The sequence below is a fragment of the Perca fluviatilis genome, chromosome 5 (assembly GCF_010015445.1).
Source record: "Perca fluviatilis chromosome 5, GENO_Pfluv_1.0, whole genome shotgun sequence".
In the NCBI taxonomy this organism is placed as follows: Eukaryota; Metazoa; Chordata; class Actinopteri; order Perciformes; family Percidae; genus Perca; species Perca fluviatilis.
In genome coordinates, this window is record NC_053116.1 from 35,013,454 (window position 1) to 35,034,516 (window position 21,063).

Genomic DNA, 21,063 nt, shown 5'->3' on the forward strand with positions numbered 1-21,063 from the left:
TCTAAGTGACTGCATCCCCACTCAAATGCATTTTTAGTTTGCACAACAGAGACAGCGTGTCTACAGAGGAGACGTTTCAGATTCAGATTAATTTAGTTGTCATAATTCTTTGTGTACTTACATACATAAAGGAAAATGAAGGAAAAAAAACTGTTCCCCACCAGCCACTTGCAGTGTGACAGGAAAAACAACACCAATAATACAGACAAATACGTAGACTAAAACATATAAAACCAGATAAAAACAACATTTAAAACAGTTGACGTAAAGTGCTGTAGTATGTTAAAACAGCACAAATACTTTTTTTTAGTCGTCCGTCTCACTGAACAGATTCTATTTTAATCAATCTAGTCTGTCTACACAGGCCGCATAACAACTCTCGTTTCACTTGTACGATACACTTGTAAACGCAGCGTGAGGCATGGTATTACGTTTTTAGTGTTTTTTTCTACCCTTTTATACATGTAACTACAGTGATTGTGTATTGGGCTCTGAGCGCTGCCAAAACACGTGTGACGTTCAACTCAACTCTGTGCCTGGACGCATGCCGTGTAGACACAGACGGAGCACTGAAGCTGCTGCTGCATGCTGCTCGCGCCTCCTGTGTAGACACATTGTAAGTAAACACGTCATTGTTCAAACTGCAGTTTAGTATGCACAACAGTAAGTGAACATATCACCCGTTCATACCAACTGTAACATTTTGACTGTCTTCAGTTCAGTGGTACGTTCAGTCGGTTGCTGGCTCAAGCGGTTACACTCAGTTCTGTACTAAAGACCTACTGTATACAAGCACTGTTTAAACTGTAAGGTTTTCTGCTCAGCAGTCTACTATTTGCGACAGAATTATCACATCATGATTGATTGATTGATGATTTCTGTGGCTTTTTGTGGTCTTTTAATATGCTTTAAAATGTTTGCACTATATAGAATTTATTAATTGTACTGTATATATTACTTATCTTTTATCTTCTGTACTTTTTATTGCACCGTTGGATGGAAAAAAACAACGTATTTTCGATTCACCTGTATGTCTGGCACACATTGCAGAATTGACAATAAAGTTGACTTGACTTTTTACAAAGAAGTAAAGTACTGTGTATCACTTTGAGCGACTTGTACACGGGAGGGGTAGAGTACGCGCAGTGAGGCAGGGAGGCAGTTCATTGGTTCTTTCCAAGCGGACTGCGAGGCAGTGATTGGTGGGTGTTTTTACAGGATTACATCAGCTACAGATGATGGATTTTTTTCGCTCCTTTTTCAGAGCCCATAAGTTATTTATTGCTGTCGGGGTGTAAAAAGGATTTCAAACAATATATAAAAAGGTGTATATTGGAAATAGTTACCAACCCTGCCTTTAAGACATGGGATCAGTTTGGAGAGGGGGCCAAGGAAATGCATTACTGTCACGAGGAGAGCCTCAGGCCTGGATGCATATATATATATATATATATATATATATATATATATATATATATATATATATACACACACACACATTTAAAGGGATAAACAGTGCGACAGATCTTTCACAAATTAGCATGGCATGTAACACAAAAGAATGAACAAACTTAAATTCAGATAAGACCCTCAACTACACAATGTTTCTGTAGGTCTGACAGCACGGTCCAAGTTGGTTTATTTGGCTTATTGAGGCCTCTGTGCATGAAGCCTGTGCTCGAAGCCTTTTCGATATATGTGATAATGGGATTCATTGCTTCCCCTCCCCTTTCCCCTTTTTTCTTCTCTCCCTCCTCATGTCCTGCACGCCATCCATTTGAAAAGAAGGCATTGCATTTAAATTACGCAGGCAGTTTACTGTAAGAGTCCACCAGGGAAATCGAAGAAGAGACAGAAAGAGAAAAGAGGAGGAGGATGGGGGGGGGGGGTGTAAAATAGTGTTATTGGAAAAAGCATTGGATGGAAGGCAAAGTACATAGAAAGATGGGGAAGATAGAGAAGAGGATGGTGGGAAGACATGGCGTGGGCAAGTGAGTGAGGGAGAGAGTGATTGAGTGAAAGAGAAAAAAAAAAAAAAAAAAAAAAAAAAAAAGAGAGAGAGAGAGAGAGAGAGAGAGATGGCCCGGAAGTGAAACTAAGCTAACTGTCTATCCTTTGTCCTCGATCTGTTTTGTTGTTGAAGATGGAGAATCCATTTTCCACAACTCTCTCTCTCTCTCTCTCTCTATTTCTTCTTCCTCTCTCTGTTGTTTCTGTTGACCATGCTGACCACCATCCTCTCCTCCTCCTCTCCACTGATGGATTACAAACAAGCCCAGGCAAACCCAGAATGCTCTTTGTCATCCCTGCAGCAGAGGACTGGTGTGTTTGGCTATTTGCATGCAAATAGAGCCCCCCCCCACCTCCATCACACACACACACACACACACACACACACACACACACACACACACACACACACACACACACACACACACACACACACACACACACACACCTTCCATCACCTTCCTCTCTACTCTGATTAATTTTGTCCCACATTGTGTTCACTTTATTTCAGAGATGTACATACTTGAGTGAGTGAGTGTGTGTGTGTGTGTGTGTGTGTGTGTGTGTGTGTGTGTGTGTGTGTGTGTGTGTGTTGGGGGGAGAGTATTAAGGGGCTCCCCCTGACTGCAGCCACACATTATACTGCACTGAATGATGAGACAACCCACAGTCACTCCATGTAACATATGTATTATCATACTTACAGTGGCTTTGGAAAGTAATCAATCAGACACTGGCACTTCTTTTTATTGTGCTATAGATTTAATTTTAAATAGAATACATTTACTTTTTGGGCAATTCATGCTACAGACTATTACCAAAAATGCCAAAGCAATACAATTTTAGAATTGCAATTCTTTTCAAAAAGCAAGAACTGAGAAAACAGATGTATTGGGTACTTTGCAGTAGAGGTCTTCACGGTTCCAAAATGTTGGACCTGACCCAAAACAGACAGGTGGAAGACCTACCAGAACCTGAGTAGCATTCATTTAAAAAGAAGAGAGACCCGATTCAAATAGAGAAGATAATTAGGTTTGATCCAGAATGTGGTCGACCCGAACAGACCCTGGATGGATGGATGGATGGATAGTGTGTAAGACACCATTTATTAAGTGTTACATGCTGTTTATAAATGCTAAAAAGAAATCTGAAGGTGGAGAAAAAGTGGTTGGTATCACAAGTACAAGTTCAAGTACAAGCAAGCCAGAAAAAAGTAAAGGAGGAAAGTAGAAATCTGCATTTGTGGAAATCATAAATTATTCACACACACACACACACACACACACACACACACACACACACACACACACACACACACACACACACACACACACACACACACACACACACACACACAGAGGTGTTCATTTCTCTGCAGACAGTCCAGCCTTGGCCCTGATAAAAGATACACTCTCAGTCGCTCAACGAGCTGCAGCAGTTAAGTGTGTGCAGCCTTCTTTTACAGCTTACATCAACAGCCTCTGCACTGAAGATGCTTATTACTTCTTTCAGGGTGTGTGAAATTCACAATGATGAACTTGTAATGTTACAGTGGCATAAAGAGGGTGTCTTAAAGGTAATTCTTGCCAGGCCTCCATAATTCCAGCAGATATGGCTGCTATAGAAAGTCTTCTCGTTTAGATGTAGATTATGATCTGGCACAAACATAATGTAAAATTTGCTCTCAGTCAGTAAGACAATGCAAGAATATGTTTATTCTTGCATCAGTAGTTGTTTCCACCGGGGGTTGATACAAGCCCCCTTGTGGCTGGCTGCAGTATAGCTCATAAACCCCGCCCCCTCCATGATAGCGGATGGGACATAGACCAAACTAAAAAATCTAAGTACACCTCAAAAACATTTCCTTAAAAGGACAATTCCGGCCAATTTTGACGTTAATCTTGATCGCTATAAATATGGGAGTACAGTCGATAGAAAAAAAAAAAACGAGCTGAATCGGTTCGGTCAACACGGGGTAGCTGCAGCTACGTCTACGAACTTCCACTCAGCTAAAACGGAAGTTGTCGGGGCAAGTTTTAGAGTGCCTTTGTGCCTCTTAACAGACACAAAATGCAATTAAAATCTATGTGCAACATGAACAGGGCCATAACGTGACAACAAGATGCGTTTTTAACTCAGACATGTTTAAAGTCTCTATCCTACTGGTAGCTAGCTCGCCCTGCTAGCTGCTAGCTGCCGTGTGTTCAGTTATGTTTCGGTGATAATCAGAAGTCGGAAGTCCCGTTGTAGCAGGAAAAGGTAAACAGTGTGCAGATCGCTCTGAGAAGCAAGGATGGCGGTCGGGCCTGCTACAAATACACATGGAACTGCTGCGTGATGATTATCACAGACACATGACTGAACACACGGCAGCTAGCAGCTAGCAGCTGCCGTTTAAGCTGAGTGGAAGCCCGTAGACATAGCTGCAGCTACTCCGTGTTGACCGCACCGATTCGGATATCGACTGTACTCGCATATTTATAGCGATCAAGATTAACGTCAAAATTGGCCGTAATTCTCCTTTAAGATGGTTTCTGTCATTTTTGGTAGTTCTGATCACGCTGATCTTTGTTTGAGTGTTTATCTTTCTAATACGTTTGGTTTTTATTAGTTAATGATGCTATAAAAACAGGGTGAAACGCCATTACAGCTGTGATTTAGTCGCAATTGGTCAGGTGGGTGTATGGGCGGACTTTGATACTGCTGCTCCAATACCCGATCCCTACACTACTACTATTACGAGAAGGCAGCGCCAGTATCCGGGACTTTTTTGGCTTCATTTTTGTAGGAGGTGGAGAAGCGTTGTCCATCTTTATATACAGTCTATGGCTTCCACGTCTCCAGTCTTGCTGATAAGCAGAGCGACCTGTCTGCTGTATCAGTGTGGTATCAATCTTCTTATATAGCCTAACTCTCAACAAGAAAGTGAATTTCCCAAAGTGTCAAACTATTCCTTCAAAACAGCTAAAAACCCATGCAGATACAAAAAAAAACAAGTAAGCAGGTTTTTCTTCACTTAGGACCTCACAAACACTTTCACAAACTGGCTGACAAGTCTGCAGAATTTGACCCACGTTCTCCTCCCTCTCCTCCCTCTCCTCCCTCTCCTCCTTCCTTCAAACCATTACTGGCACAAACAGGCCATTATGCCAGACAGGCAGACATGATTCCTCTGCATCTCTCCCTCTATCTCTCTCTCTCTCTCATACAGACACACAGCCCCGCTGCTTCCTCTCCCTGTGAATGAAAGAGGAAGTGCAGAGGAGACTGAAGTGTAAAGAGTCCTCTGTCTCCTCCGTCTCCCTCAGACAGAAGTGACACCACAGCCGCCGACAACAACAACAACAACAACAACAACGACAGTGACAAGCGGCGCTGCCGAATTATTCATGAGGGCTGAGAAACGCAACCGCAAAAGGATCTCAGTGTCTACAAAACTCACTCACTCATTCGGCAGCCTGTGTGTTTTCAAAGTCATCCCGTTCATGAGTTACAGCCCCAAACTTACACCCTCCAAGAGGAGATTTCCCTCTCAATGGCGCCCACCTGGTCTGAGAAAGGAAGGCAGCAAACTAAAGATTCAAGTATGAAAGTGCCTATTCTCTTACTCGGTTGAAAAGTTTGCAGTTTGTCACAAGTGGAGCTCTGTTGCAAAACAAGACAACTTTGTGTGACACCTGAGCTCATACAAAGCGGCAGTTTAAAAACACTGTGTGCTGGTGGGAGATGCGTTTCACATCCATAATGAGGAGAGAAACAAATTTTGTCTCAAGCCTTTTGACTCAGTGAGACTTTGGCAAAGTCTGGAAACAATACATTTCCCCAGAAACAGCATTTCTTAAAGAGAAGACTGTGCCCATACAAAAACACCCATTATCTCTCATCTTTTAAAAACAACAAATCTTAAAACTGCATTTAAATGACTTGTTACTGCTCTCATTATGCTTTAGTGATTTCGATTTGTTTGTTGATGAAAGGTTTCTGTGTTCACTGACTGGGCCTTAAAAAGCTATAGGCCTCAGTGCAGTCAACAGGGCAGGCTCTTTATTGCTGGCACGTGTTCTTTTTTTATTTTTATTTTATCTCATAGCAATGAAAAAAAAAAAGAAAATCATATCATGAACATCCTTCCACCCCAAAAAAAAAGAATTTTCCAAAATATTTATTTTCAGTGACCTAAAACGCTGTTTGAATGTTGACGAATGGCCAAAACGCATAAGATGGTGAACATGGTGTCACTGCCCAATGTGAGTCGAGCGCAGATTTGAGTCGCGCATGCGTCACTTTGCGACGAGTGCAGATGTGAGTTGCGCATGGTGGTGGACTGGTAGCTGGAGAGGTGCCAGTTCACCTTCTGGGCACTGCCAAGGTGCCCTTGAGCAAGGCACCGAACCCCCAATTGCTCGGAGCGCCTTTCCATGGCCAGCTACCTCACTCTGACATCTCTCCATTAGTGCATGTATAGGTTCTGAGCATGTGTGTGTAATTCAGACCTGTGTGTAATGTGTGTAATAACAACAGAATGAAAACATTGGAATTTCTCCTTGCGGGATTAATAAAGTATAAAGTATGCGTCACTTTGTCACAAGTAGCCTCCAAGATGCTAACAGCTTTTTGAGCTAACGCACAGTCTATGAGCTAACGTTAGCAATGAAATGAAATGAAATGACTGCTTCTGCTGGCTACAAGTTCCCCATAGATATAAACACTTTTTTATTACTCTTGTTTATATCTATGCAAGTCACCAATCAAACACAACAAAGGCTGTCGCTTGAATGGCGTTTTGAGCTAACGTTAGCAATCTAACAATCATAGATAGCTAAAACGTTTTTCAAATGACTGCTAGCTACAAGTTAGCAATCAAACACAACAAATGCTGTCACTTGAATGGCATTTTGAGCTAACGTTAGCAATCAAACAATCATAGATAGCTAAAAAGTTTTTGAAATTATTACCATCTTCTGTTATTGTATGTAAAGAGAAACGTTTATTATTTCATGGATTTCACAAATTTCAGTAAGACACATTATGCCGTAAACCGTTTAAATCTGAGCATGCGCGACTCACATCTGCACTCGACTCACATTGGGCAGTGACACATGGTAAAGATACGTAGGCCTACCTGCTGAACATCAGCATGTTAGCGCTGTCACTGTGAGCATGTTAGCATGCTAACATTAGCATTAAGTACAACCTCACAGAGCTGCTAGCATGGCTGTGGACTCCTTGTCTTGTTATTCAGAGTTGCATATACTGTTACTGAGTTACTTTACAATGCCGTGATATTTCATGAGTCAACTTTGGAGGATACTCACATCATTTGTCCAACTCATACTGCTGAAGTCCCATATTAGATTTGGCCAAACTTGGAATTAGTCTTTCCACAGAGCGAGGACTGTTGATTTTGTCCTCCATCTCTTATATTGAAATCATGACAGGAAGAGATCTTTTTATCATGAGCAACGTGGGCATGAGGAACAATTACGACGACCAAAAACAGTTTCCCTGTACATTTGGGTATGTGTGTTTTGTAATACAATGGACTTGATAAAATGTGAACCTATCCTTTAAGAGTGAGTTCAGAGCTCAAAAGGAGCATGCTCCTCTGAACTGAAGCACCAGGGTTTAGGGGCTGCATATCTCAGAGTCCCTGCCACAGTGCACCATGCTGGGGGCCCGACTCCCCTGAAGCTCCCTAGAGGCCCCACAGGGTTGGATCTGATGAATGTGGGTCACAGGGAGCACCCTCTGTATGTGTGTGTGTGTGTGTGTGGGCTTCAGACAGTCCACACTCAGACAGCCTTTGGGGTAATAATGAGGAATGGACCTATTTCTTAAAGCAGGCAATGAAGCGTAAAGAGGACACATACAAACACATGAAACATGAACACCCGACACATGCGCATGAAACAGGCAGTCACACAAACACACTTGCAAACGTGTTTGTGTATAAAAACACATCCAAACAAAAAAAAGAGAAAAACAGAATCTGAATTCTCAAATATCCAAATGATATATACTTTGGGAAAGGAAGCAGTTCCACTTCGCAGATCATGCAGCAAATACAAAAACACACAGCGGATCTACGATGCATATTGCGTAGCGTTAACACTTCCCCGCTGAGCTGCTTGCAGCGCACTTCCACCGTGTCTGCTGGTTCTACCATCCTGCCTCGTGGATCCCTGTGACTGAGCCATGAATACTGCATGGCTTTCCTGAAAGCACAGGGCCCTGTGGAACGAGCAGGCAAAGTGTGTGGGTTCTTCTGCAGGTCACTGTGCCACAGTGTCTCCGGTCTATATTTACTCTACATGAACCTGACTGTGTGTGTGTGTGTGTGTGTGTGTGTGGGGGGGGAGTTTATGTTTGTATGCAGGAAGGTGATTTTTGTATGTATGCGCATATTTATGTGTTCATGTGAGAATCTGGGTGTGTGTGTGTGGGTGGGGGCACACAAGCACAGTTTGTTTTTGTGTGCACATGAAGGTGAACATATCCATGCATGCACTTATACTGTAGGTGTGTTCATGGCTGTTTTATGAACCTGGAGATCTAAGTGTCTGTCTGTCTGTCTGTCTGTCTGTCTGTCTGTGTGTGTGTGTGTGTGTGCGTGTGTGTGTGTGTGTGTGTTGTAGGTGAAATAATACTCTTTTCCTGGTGATGTCACATGTTTGCCTGCACGGACAAATGCTCAGACCGCATGGAGAATGTATTCAGTGTACCAGAAGAATCATGATGTCTCACACTGGGCAGGGGTGGGGGAAGGGTGTGTGTGCGTGTGTGTGTGTGTGTGTGTGTGTGTGTGTGTGTGTGTGTGTGTCTGTGTGTGCGTACATGTGAGAGAGACAAAGATGACCAAACACTAGCTACAGACAATATGTGCGCCACATTTTCCATTTCCTTGCTGTTAAGGGGGGCTGCAGGTCTTTCAGTGATAATAGCAGGGAATGCAGACAACGGCGAAGGTGATTCAATAAACAACCCAGATGCTTCATTTTGAAACAGAACACACATACAGTACACACACAATATAGGTGCACAATGAAAACCTCCTTTGCAGAACTTGACATATGGCGCACACTATTTCCCTCTCAATTTCAGATCCAACTCCCACAGATGTACTTGCACGCTGGCAAATTGCCCCCCTACCCCTCCTCCTCCTCCCCCTTCTGCTCCTCTTTCCTCATCTCCCCATCTCTTCACCCCTCCCTCCCAATTCACTCCTCTTTCGGAAAGTCATCTGCTCGCTAAGCAGTAAGCAACATCACGGGCCGCTTGCAGAAATGAGAGTATACAAATGATTTGTGGCACAGGCGTCCCCACTGGCGCCAGCCTAGATGGCTGTGAGGAGGAGGAGGGCGGTCCAGGGTGGGGGGATAATGTCACTTTCACCTTGTGTTTCTCTAGCAGGCCCATGATGATAATTTTTTCCCATTTTCATCGCAAATTTGTTTCGGGCAAGGGCTAGTGAGGGAAGAGAGAGAGCATGATGGAGAGATGGTGGGTGAGCAAGTCCCCTTTGCTTTGCTGAGTGAATGGAGAAGGGGGGGGGGTAAACAAGAGAGAAAGGGGAGGAGGGTATATATAAGGGGGGATTGAGCAAAGAGAGGGGTGGGGGGCGCATCTGCACGGTGACCTTTTTCTGATCCAATCTCACTGATGAATCCTAATGAAGGATTTAATAAAATCACAGTTTACAATCTGTCTCTGCATCAAAGCGTGCAATCCAATTCAAAACACAGGCCCATCTACATTTCCAATATTGTTGCAAACCCATCAACCCCACCAAGCCCTTCCCTGAAAAATAAGTGAAGCACACATTAGTGTATGTGTGTGAGAAACGGAGAGAGAGAGAGAGAGAGAGAGAGAGAGAGAGAGAGAGAGAGAGAAATTGGCCAGGCTGGAGCGTGAGCGGCTGGCACATTTGTTCCAGCTGTAGCCTAATGTCACAACTCGTCATTTTCATTTGGCCTTCTAATGAGGCTAAAGTCAACAAGGTGCAGCATACATGAGTGAAATTGCTGCTGCAGCTCACCGCTAAATGAACAGAGAGAAGTACACAAGAGAGTAAAAGACACAGAGGACATGATAACATGGGAAATCTTTTCAAAGTTGATAAAGTACATGCCGGCCATGAGTTCACACATACGCACACAATCTTCATACACGTTGTCATAAGATTGCACTGACATATCCCTGAAATGGAAAGGGCACACCTGTTACACTGTCAGTAAGCTCTGAGTCTGCAGAGGAAACAAGACAGATGGCTAGATCGATGCCAGCGTTTGAATGTCTGTAAGTTGATGCAGTCATGTAAGGAGGAGAGGGTCTACTGCTTTAAAGCAAACTGTGGACTCCAAACCTGTAAGACTCGGTAAATACTTTGCAACAGTGACCCCGGGGAGGAAAAGAAAAAAAAAAAAAACCCCAACAACAAAAAAAAAAAAAAAAAAAAAAAAAAAAAAAAAAATAAAAAAAAAAAAAAAAAAAAAAAAAATTTAAGATAAAAAAAAAAAGGTTAAAAAATCCCCTATGAAGTCATAAAGTTATCAGCATTGTTTTAATAAAGTGGCTATTCACTGACTTACACATGAAGTTGAGTAGTATCTACTCTGAATCAACTGAAGTACATTTCCCGGATAATTCCCTGGAATACCACGATGGCCCTCACCTTCCGCTCCCTGCGTGTTGCCGTTCTCCCAATCACAAACTGTTCGCTTCTGGAAACAACAACCTGCGAGCTAGCAAGCCACACGCTGAAAATGGCAAGTTTTGAAGAAAATCCGGATCGTGCAAAAAAGGCAGGCCTGCTTGGTTCTTTTGGGGAATAATTATACAGATTTACAAGAAATATGTTTACGGGTTTTACGATCTAACTGGGACACTTTGGGATCGATTGGTGGGATTGCTGTGGACAAAGTACTCACGGCGATTCACTGGTAAGAGCAAATTACCCTTAACCATGTTTACAGCTAATTTAAATAGCTTGTGTTACTGTATTGCATTCGAACAGTTAACTTCATTTGTTATTGTATGTGGTTTTCTTCTTTTGTGGGGTGGAAATGTTCCACCAAAAACACATTTTTTTTTCCTATCCCAAAATGTGTGTGTATATATATATACAGTACGGGCCAAAGGTTTGGACACACCTTCTCATTCAATGCGTTTCCTTTATTTTCATGATATATTTACATTGTAGAGTCTCACTGAAGGCATCAAAACTATGAATGAACACATATGGAATTATGAACTTAACAAAAAAGTGTGAAATAACTGAAAACATGTCTTATATTTTAGATTCTTTGGGGTGAGCTGGATCGCAGAGTGAAGGCAAAAGGGCCAACAAGTGCTAAGCATCTCTGGGAACTCCTTCAAGACTGTTGGAAAACCATTTCAGGCGACTACCTCTTGAAGCTCATCAAGAGAATGCCAAGAGTGTGCAAAGCAGTAATCAGAGCAAAGGGTGGCTACTTTGAAGAAACTAGAATATAAGACATGTTTTCAGTTATTTCACACTTTTTTGTTAAGTACATAATTCCATATGTGTTCATTCATAGTTTTGATGTCTTCAGTGAGAATCTACAATGTAAATAGTCATGAAAATAAACGAAACGCATTGAATGAGAAGGTGTGTCCAAACTTTTGGCCTGTACTGTGTGTATATATATATATATATATATATATATATATATATGTGTGTAGTAGTACAAAGTACAAATTAGAAAGCTAAAACAGTTTAAAAGTGTGCTTGAAATCTATTTAAATTTGGCTAGCTCGATCTCACCAGACAGAAAAATAGCTCCATCACAAAAGACAAAACACATGCGAGACAACCAGAAAACAAAATGCCCATGCATCATGGTCGCATGTAAACTTCTTCTGTTCTCCCAGGCTGGACTACCCTCCCTGTAGGAGAAATCCTTGGCAGTCCAGGTTAAAGAATGTAGCTTGTGGCCGTGTTAGCTCAGTTGGTAGAGCGGGCGCACATATGTAGAGGCTTACTCCTCGGGTTCGACTGCGGCCCATTGCTGCATGTCATTCCCCTTCTCTCTCCCCGTTCATGTCTTCATCTGTCCTGTGGAGTTAAAGGCCTAAAATGCCCCAAAAAAGATCTTTAAAAAAGAATGGAGCTTAGAATTTCCTCATGTTATGACACATATCACCACTGTCAGCTCAATATACTTTTTCAGCTAAACTAAGAAATAAGTATAGTAATACGTAAACATGCCCTGTCTTACGTGTGAAACTAAATCTTTAGCCAGACTGAGATGAAATTACAGAGATTGCAATGGTCTGTTGTCATACCTTATTGATCCCTGTAGTCAAATTATTTTTCCATCCCCCTAAACAGCTCAGCTACAGAACAGACCCCTTGGAGGATATCTCAGCACTGCAGGGTGTGTGCTGGGAAACTTGTAACATTGGTTCTTTGCTTGACAAGGAACTAACAACACCACCCTGCTGCCCCAATGAGAGCCTCCCTGCTACATCGGCACAGTGCGTTAATGAATAACATAACTCCATCTGCACTGTATCCACAGAAATGGGATCACCGCCACACTACCAATTCCACATTATAGATCAGCGGTATCTCTGAGGAATAGGTGCATTGATTGGATATGAGATCTAATGTCTGACTGCTGCCTGCATCTGAACAGCTGCAATTTCTCTCTGATTAGACTTCAGATTGCAATTACTTTCTGTATCGACAACACATGTTAATGAGACTGCTTGTGCCAGAATCCCAATCTACACAAACTGCACTGTGAGCATTATATATGGTTTAATACGGATGTTAAGGTGTGGGGGTATATATTCAATATTTTGTGTGTGTGTGTGTGTGTGTGTGTGTGTGTGTGTGTGTGTGTGTGTGTGTGTGTGTGTCTCCAGAAGGCCCGAGTTGATCAGAGTGAGGATCGACAGCTGTGCTACAAATCAGAGCCCATTTACTGGTGACAGAGTCATTAAAGCCTGCTCATCTCATAAAACACAATGCACATGGTCAAATACGATTCACTCCATTCACGCTCATAAGTCCACTGGGCGCACACACACACACACACAGTCACACACGCTACCACACACAGAGGCACATGCACACACACACTCACAGATGCACATACAAACACCCAATCTCTCGCAAAGCTAAACCGAGTGTGTCAATTGGAATGACTATAAGGGGGCGGTTTCCTATGTGTGTGTGTGCGTGTGTGTGTGTGTGTGCGTGGGTGTTGTTTGGGAATCCATAATAAGTAGGGTGATAACGACACTGAGGTAAAGATGGATATTTGCTAAAAGCACAGCAGCAGTAAACACTGCCACACTTTGTCCAAGGGTTGTTTTACGATAAGTGCACACCACAAAACACTACTATATCCTCTCTTCTTTTTTTCTTCTTCTTTCTCTCTCAGTAGAGCACAAATACACAAAATATATGTAGATTCATGCAAATCTGCATGGATAAAATAAATACACATAAATTGCTGATTTTTCCTTTCATACGCATGTCTCTGCTACTTTTCTTCACAGCCATGCTATGATTTCTCCTGACCTGCCACTGCCAACAACCTCTCTCCTCTATATAATGGCCTTGCACAGACTTCATCAATTAAACACATCATAGTGTTGTACAATATATTATAAATGTACAATGTAATCGAAGAATCAAAATAAAATATAGATATAATTTAAAAAAATATATTTATACCATTGATGGATATAGAATAAATGAATGACTTGATATGTGATAGCTTCTACAAAGGCTATAATATAGAAAAGTAATTCACATCAACGTACCGTAAGTAGACTTGAAAGTATGAAAAAGGTGTTGCGCACTCTGGTTCCATATAGTCTAGAGAAATGCTTCCCCTTTTTTTTTATATACTTTGATGACGTTTCGGCTCTCAGCTCTTCTTCAAAATCAACAATCCGATCACATAACTGTTGTTTTTGAAGAAGGCCTGAGGGCCAAAACGTCATCAAAATAAAATAGAGAAATGCATATGGGACCAAGAGTGTGTGACACTTTTTTCTTACTTTTAAACTTCTACAAAGGCGACATCAAAGAACCCTCTCGAAGACCAGCACAGTCTTTTGTTTTTTCCATCACATTGGCACTGAGGACACGGAGTAGCACCTGGTGTTGAAGGAGAGGATGGGTCAGCCTTCCCCTTCACAGGGTTATACACCGCGTTAAAAAGGGCTATCTGAGGATTAATGTGCCATGGGCAGGCACTGGGGTGTAAAATCAGCCATGTGTGAGCCTGCTGCAACACCTGGGCTGAGGCGGTGCAGCCGTACGGTATGGAGAGACATTTGTGTCGGTAGTTGTGACAATCGCGTGTTTCATGTTCCACAATAAAACAGAATTTAAAAATGTCTATATGGGAATACATTTTAGTATTCACAAATGTGTCTTCCTATCCACCAACAAACACAACATGATTAAATGTTAGTATTCTACATATATACAGTAATTCCCAACGGGCAAATTAATCGAATAACATTTGATTTTGTAATACTACCTGTGCATATAAATGTCTGAAAATATTGCAAGCATTTATGTACAGATTGTCGAATCAGTGTGCACAGATGACGTGACACATGGGAATTAGCCCACTGTGTTAGCAGTTAGCTCACCAACTAGCTTTCAAGTATGTCGGCAAGCTTCTAGTACAGGGGTCGGCATCCTTTTTAATATGAAGTGCCATTTAAACATTTTCTTGTTAATCAGTGTGCCATATCAGCATTACGCCTGTGTTATTTTTTTCCTTCGCGCCATATTCTGTGAAGAAGGCAACGGGTAATAGCCAATCAGAGTAATAGCCAATCAGGGGCAGAGTAGGGCAGGTCTTTCGCAGAATGAGGATAGGGAAAAAGTCAACCGAACTACTGTAAATACCGTCCTGCCAATGGCTGTGAAAGAGGTCATTTAGCATCAAGATTGGAACATTTCCAAAAAACTCTCTTATGTACCATTGTTTTTTTTGTGGATCATAAAACATGCTTTTGGCACTCCTAATGATTGAATCACTTTACAGGATGAGCCTGACCCACGATGAGTCAACTCTGGCTTTTAACACTGCTACTGTGTCCTGTTTTAGTCCAGTATGCATTGAGACTACATTAGAGCCCGACCAATATATTGGCGGCACGATATTATTGGCCGATATTAGGCGTTTTCCAAACTATCGGTATCGGCATTTATAATGGCCGATAAATGAATATTTAAAAAATAAAAATGGACGAAACACCCTTCAACCATGTTATGAGTGTTGGCGTTGCATAGTTTGTCCACCAGAGGGCGCTCTACAACGTCCCTGTTGGCAACACTCTTTGATTTTTTGTTGTTGTTATTGTGTTTTTAAGTTTCATATCTTAAGTTTGTATTTTTATACATTTTATTCATCAGAACTTTAATATATATGATGTTCCTCTAGCCTGACATGGTCATACTCAGATTCTAGTCCCGACCTCGAATGTTGTGGGCGGGGCCAAGTTCGGCTGGCCTCCAGGCTAATGTTCCTCTGTTCTGTTGTGACAATAAAACAAACATATCATATCATTTTAGTGAGGACTCATAAATAACTACAAATAACTAATCTGTTTATGTTTTGTTACGCATTTCTGGATTATTATTATTTTTTAAATATACTGTATATTGGCCGATATATTGGAATATCGGATTTTTAAATAACCAAATATTTCTGTATCGATATCGGCCTTAAAAATCCCTTATCGGTTTGGCTCTAGACTATATTATTACTGCTGCACTCTCCAGAATTGGTCTTTTTCTGGCAAGGAAGTACATTTACAGGCAGCGTTCTGTTACCAGACAGCTCATTACGCCGCAGAACTATTTAGTTTGGAAATATAAATACAAGTGCTAGAGGAAACATGTCGGAATCATTGATGTAAACTAATCTGTCCATTGTGGTTCTACAGTAATACGGCGATGTATGAAGGTCAAAAGGGAAGAGGAGGGAAGAGCAAACACACGACAACACACTCAGAGCTGTGTCTTACCTTTTTCAGAGAATTCACCATCCCTCATAGCCTGGTGACGGTCGGAGCGTGGGAGCACAGCTAGCGATGACCCATTGAGCTCGAGATGAAGAATCCGGCTATACATCACCATGTGCCTGAAGAGGAAACCCGAGAAAAAAAAACTGCGTTTATTTTATCGTCCGTCACAGTGTAGCCATTTTTGGTAACACTTTACTTGAAGGTATCTACATACGAGTGACATGACACATGAACACATGACACTGTCATGAACCCTAACCCTAACATAATACACATGCCACTGGTTTGATGCATTTTACTAACAGTGTGGTTTTATTCTATGACGTATTTTAAATTATTTATGGTTATTTATTGAGTGGCACTTTTTACCTTTTAAAGCACTTTTAAACACAGCACTTATTACTAATTTTTAATGGTATGTGTATATATTTTTTAACCTCAAGGGCAAGTAACTCAGTATTACAGTATAGACAGTATTTATGACCCCTTTAAAATGTTTTAATTTTTGAGTTTAAATAAGATGTTTTTAATATTGGGATAGAATTTATTTTGTATTGGGACGCTGGACTATTTATTTATTTACATAACTCTCTCTATATATATATATATATATATATATATATATATATATATATTATGTATTTACTTTGTTATTTCTCTAGGAGAGACACCAGGGTAGTTGTGGAGGTGACCTTTTATTTAAAGTTTTAAATCTCCCGCGGTCCGTCCTGTCCAGTGGTTTTTTTAACCTGCTTTTAATATCTGGCCGTCTATTAAACAGCCGAATTTATATAACCGAACCTGGTTTGTTAAGGAGTTCTTTAAGTGTTTTATTTACACCAGTGGTCCCCTTGTGCCTGTGCCCCTCAACCCAAACCTAATCCTAACTCTAACCCTAACCCTAACTTGTCATGACAAAAACCGAATGACACTTACGGGCAGAAGCGTTATGTCATAAACGTTTATGACTTGTTTATAATGTTTATGACATGTTCATGACAGTGTCATGTCACTCTTATGTAGATAGAAATAATAATAACGTGGATGGTTCCGTTCAATGCTCTTCACAAGTGAAATAAATGATCAGTGCACTACTTTCATTGAATTTGGGTGTTTTATGAAAAAAGTGACCAAAACTTTGGGAAAAGCTTCAAAAATGTCGGGAAAAGCGACAAAAGTGTCGAAGAAAAGCGGCCTAAAACCTTATAAAAAATGTGTGAATTTTAAATTTTAGACAGGAAGACAACACAAGGGTTAAGTGATTATGTGTAAATTTGTCAACAAATGTAATAATGATAAAAAAAATAATGAATATAGTATAGTAAAACTTCGTAGGAAAAGTCTTGACACATGTCACCATTAATACACACTTAAAAATGTCCCTGAATCAGCTTATGATTGCATTATAGTGTGTTAAAAACCAGCGCTGTAAATCCTAAAGAGGGACTTAGTGTTACCAAAGTTTGCATAAGTGACATGAAAAAACACTTACCTCTTCTGACAAAAGCTTTGAATAAACTCCCACTTCAGAGTTAAAATCAGAATTCTCAAAAATGGTCTCAACTCTTTTTCAAATACGTTCAGCTATCACTCTCCGAACGTGCTTTAAACTTGAACATAACTGCCGAGCTGAACGCCCGCCACGATGACAGGACAACAGAGATAAAAAAAAAAGTTCCTCTTTTCTTAAAGAATGCTGTCGGAGTGGTTCTGTTGAGACCTAAGCATTCAGGAAAAGAAAAAAGTCACAATGCTTTCCTTTCAGGGGTGGGAAGGAGAGCAATACAAGGGGGTCACACAAAGCAAAATATTCCTGGGGGCTTAAACTCCACTGAGCATGTGCCACGAGAAAGCACATTATCCTTAATGTATTCTGCTGGAACAGACACAGCATTTAAATGAACGTTTTAGGGTTCAAAGTTAAAAATTACAAATACATTAAACAGCAGAGTTTATTGTCCGAGAAGAGATGTCTCCCATTTAAAAGAAATGAAATAAGTAGCCGTAGTGGTCTGGCAGGAAAAAAAGTTCAAAGTAAATGTAGCAGACAGTTGTGCCCCCGGCGACTCCAGCAGCCCCACACACAGTTCCTCATTGTCCTGCCTTGTGACTCTATTAGTGTATGTCCTCTTAGCCTACTACTTTCACACCACTGTTTGCCACAACGAGCTGGCCACACCAAAAGCAACGCTGTGGCAAAAAGTCACAAGACCCAGTTCAAAATCTCTCAGAAAAAAAAAAAGGCAAGTCAAGTTATAAATGGAAAATCCCAGAAAAATGTGTGAATGGAGCTATTCTCGACTCATAACAGCATGAGATCCACAACATACATTTGTTCCCAGCCTGTAAACAAAAACTGCAGTAATAGGCCTGCAGCAAGTAACCCAGATATAAACTCTCACCTGGATTTTGTCAGTTGAAGTTCGTTGGGACGCTGGAGGAGGTGAAGACAGCTGGGGAACTACAGTGATTTCCCTAAACAAACAGACACAGGAGAGCACCTGCAATTCAAATACATGTTGGGATGTAAAACGAAACTCTGTCATGTCTCCAAATCCTCCATTTGCCTGCATTTGAATAGGGCAAAGGGACTTTAAAAATGTTCTCACTGGGTTGAGTGTAATAAACAATGGTGCATCGACAAATGACAATTGAGTTGATTTCATTTCACTGGCTACACATTGACGCCTTCTGTTCTGTGTGCTATCTGTTGTTGAACTCACTTTTCAAACATTTACAGTAAATAGGAGGTGGTTCAACGGGTTTCATTTTGACATTGTAGAGGAAAAAGCCTGCCCATGTCTGCCCTCGTGTGGACAGAGGCTCTAGATGCAGCATCTGGAAAAAAAAAAGAAGAGAAGTATTACTCAGCAACATATAAGATACAAGGGCCGAAACGCAGGGGAAGTATTTTGATTTGTGTGCCGGTTTGTGGTTTGCATATCTTTTTAATAGATGTAGAACAGCTGTTAAAGAGCTCCAGGCAGTACTGCACTGGGTTACTATTTCAGACTTCTTAATTTCCCTATTTTTCTTTCAACTCAAAGATCTTCAACAGGGCGTCCGGCCGGGACCTCTAGGGCAGGGGTCTTCAACATATTTTAGGCCAGGGACCCCTTAGCTGAAAGAGAGACTAAGTAGGGACCACCTACTGCATATATGAGTTGCATATTGGGCATGAACTGGGCAGAATGAATGAAAAGAAATGGATATTATTTATGCATCATGTTTTAATGTTAAACATACATCCAGGAGGCACAGTCACTCCTTAAGCTTAACTGTATGGCTACCATTTGTTTTCACAAAGAGGCCAATTTATCTTTGCTATTAACATGTTGCATTCATATTAATGTATATGTTCAGCCTTTTTTGAATTTTTGAAACAAGAAACTTTTAAAAATATATATTTTTTACATAATTTGGCAGCACCCCCCTGCACTAACTCTGAGGGCCCCCTGTTGAAGATCTCTGCTCTAGGGCAGCGATTCCCAAAGTGTGGTGCGCGCACCCCTTGGGGTGCTTGAGGTGCCTCTAGGGGGTGCGTGAGAGGAAAGATTTTATGGTGATATAACTACACCAATACCTTTTTAGTGGGATTTTTCATGAAATAAAAACCTAAAATTGAAAACTTTAACTTTATAAATTTAAAATTAAAAACTTACATTTTAATAAATGTACCCAAAATGCACTTCAGTTCCTGCCAGTAAGCCTGTCTTTACATAACGTACGTGTAGCGTAACATTACTAGCTTTAACATTACCTATGTAGGCCTGCTAGCTACTCTACTAGCTGAAATTGTTTATTTACACAAATATGCACAACTAGTTAAAATCTGTCAGGTGGGACATCTAAAGTTATAAGTCATGAAAGAGGAGCGAGAAAGAGAGAGACTGAGGAATCAAAGGTGAGAGAAACGGAGAGATGCGTTGGGCCGGAGGGACCGGAGAGCCAAGGCAAATCAAGAGGACATATGCTCATCATCCAGGCAAGTAAGGAAAAGAGGCAACGAGAGCGGGCAGATTGCCCAAAGCCACAGTGTGTGGTGTGCAGTGAGGTTCTGGCTAACAGCTGTATAAAGAACCTCTTATCTACGTCGCCACCTGAACATAAAGCATGCCCATGTAAGTCAAAAGCCCCCCCTTATTTGGCCATAAAAAGAAAAGATCAATAAAAGATTGGGGGTGCATCAACCTGGCAAGTATGTAGAAGGGGGTGCAGTGCGTTGCCTAAAAAGTTTGGGAACCGCTGTTCTAGGGGGTCCTCAGTAGGCATGGGCCGGTATACGATTCTGACGGTATGATAACCTTCAGCAACATATCACGGTTTCACGGTATTTTTTTTTTTATGTAAAAAAAAAAAAATCCATTGAACACAATGAATTTGGCACACTGGCAGGGAGACGGATTACTAAACTGCACTTTCTGTCCTTGACCACTCATAAAAAAACAAACAGCTTATACCTTAGGAACGGTATGACAGAATATTTTAGTGGTTTTGGCTTAAAAAACTAATTTTGCCTGGTGGACGTCTGGATTTCTCCAGTTGACGTGATAGATGATTGTGACTTTATTTCTCTTTAGGAAAGTGTTTTGGTTTTTTATTCCACTTGCCCCCTCCAGTAAGTGTCAGAGGTCAGCTAGACAAGAGTACAGGTTAGGTGTTAAAGAGACCTGTCCGATTCTGTAAGGTTAATATTTACCAAATATACTATTGTATCTATCTGGTCAGAGTTTTGTTCTCTACAGTTTGTAACCCGATAATAATATTATGTTGTCAACATTAACAGTGTGCAGGCGTTAGACCTAGCCTTTCTTCATTATTTAAGCCTAACCATAGAAATGCCTAACGTTACCTCAACTGTCCCATATTATTAGGCCTATTGCTCATGTTCATGAAAACACTTTGGGCTTACTGCTTGAAAAGTGCTCTACTCACAACAACAAAAAAGGTAGGTCTCCAGCTAACAATTATTTTCAGAAACCAATAGACCTTTTTTCACAGCAGACATGTTGACATGTCATAGTAGGA

At 41.1% G+C, this 21,063-nt stretch overlaps 1 protein-coding gene across 1 annotated transcript in view; it reads right to left on the bottom strand.

The window, feature by feature from the left end:
• Window positions 1-21,063, bottom strand: part of myt1b (myelin transcription factor 1b) — a 128,516-nt gene that overhangs the window by 107,017 nt on the left and 436 nt on the right. Inside the window, 3 exon segments of the mRNA XM_039800460.1 lie at window positions 16,036-16,151; window positions 18,438-18,510; window positions 18,759-18,873. Of these exon segments, the coding sequence (XP_039656394.1) occupies window positions 16,036-16,147 (112 nt within the window). The 5' untranslated portion in view covers window positions 16,148-16,151; window positions 18,438-18,510; window positions 18,759-18,873.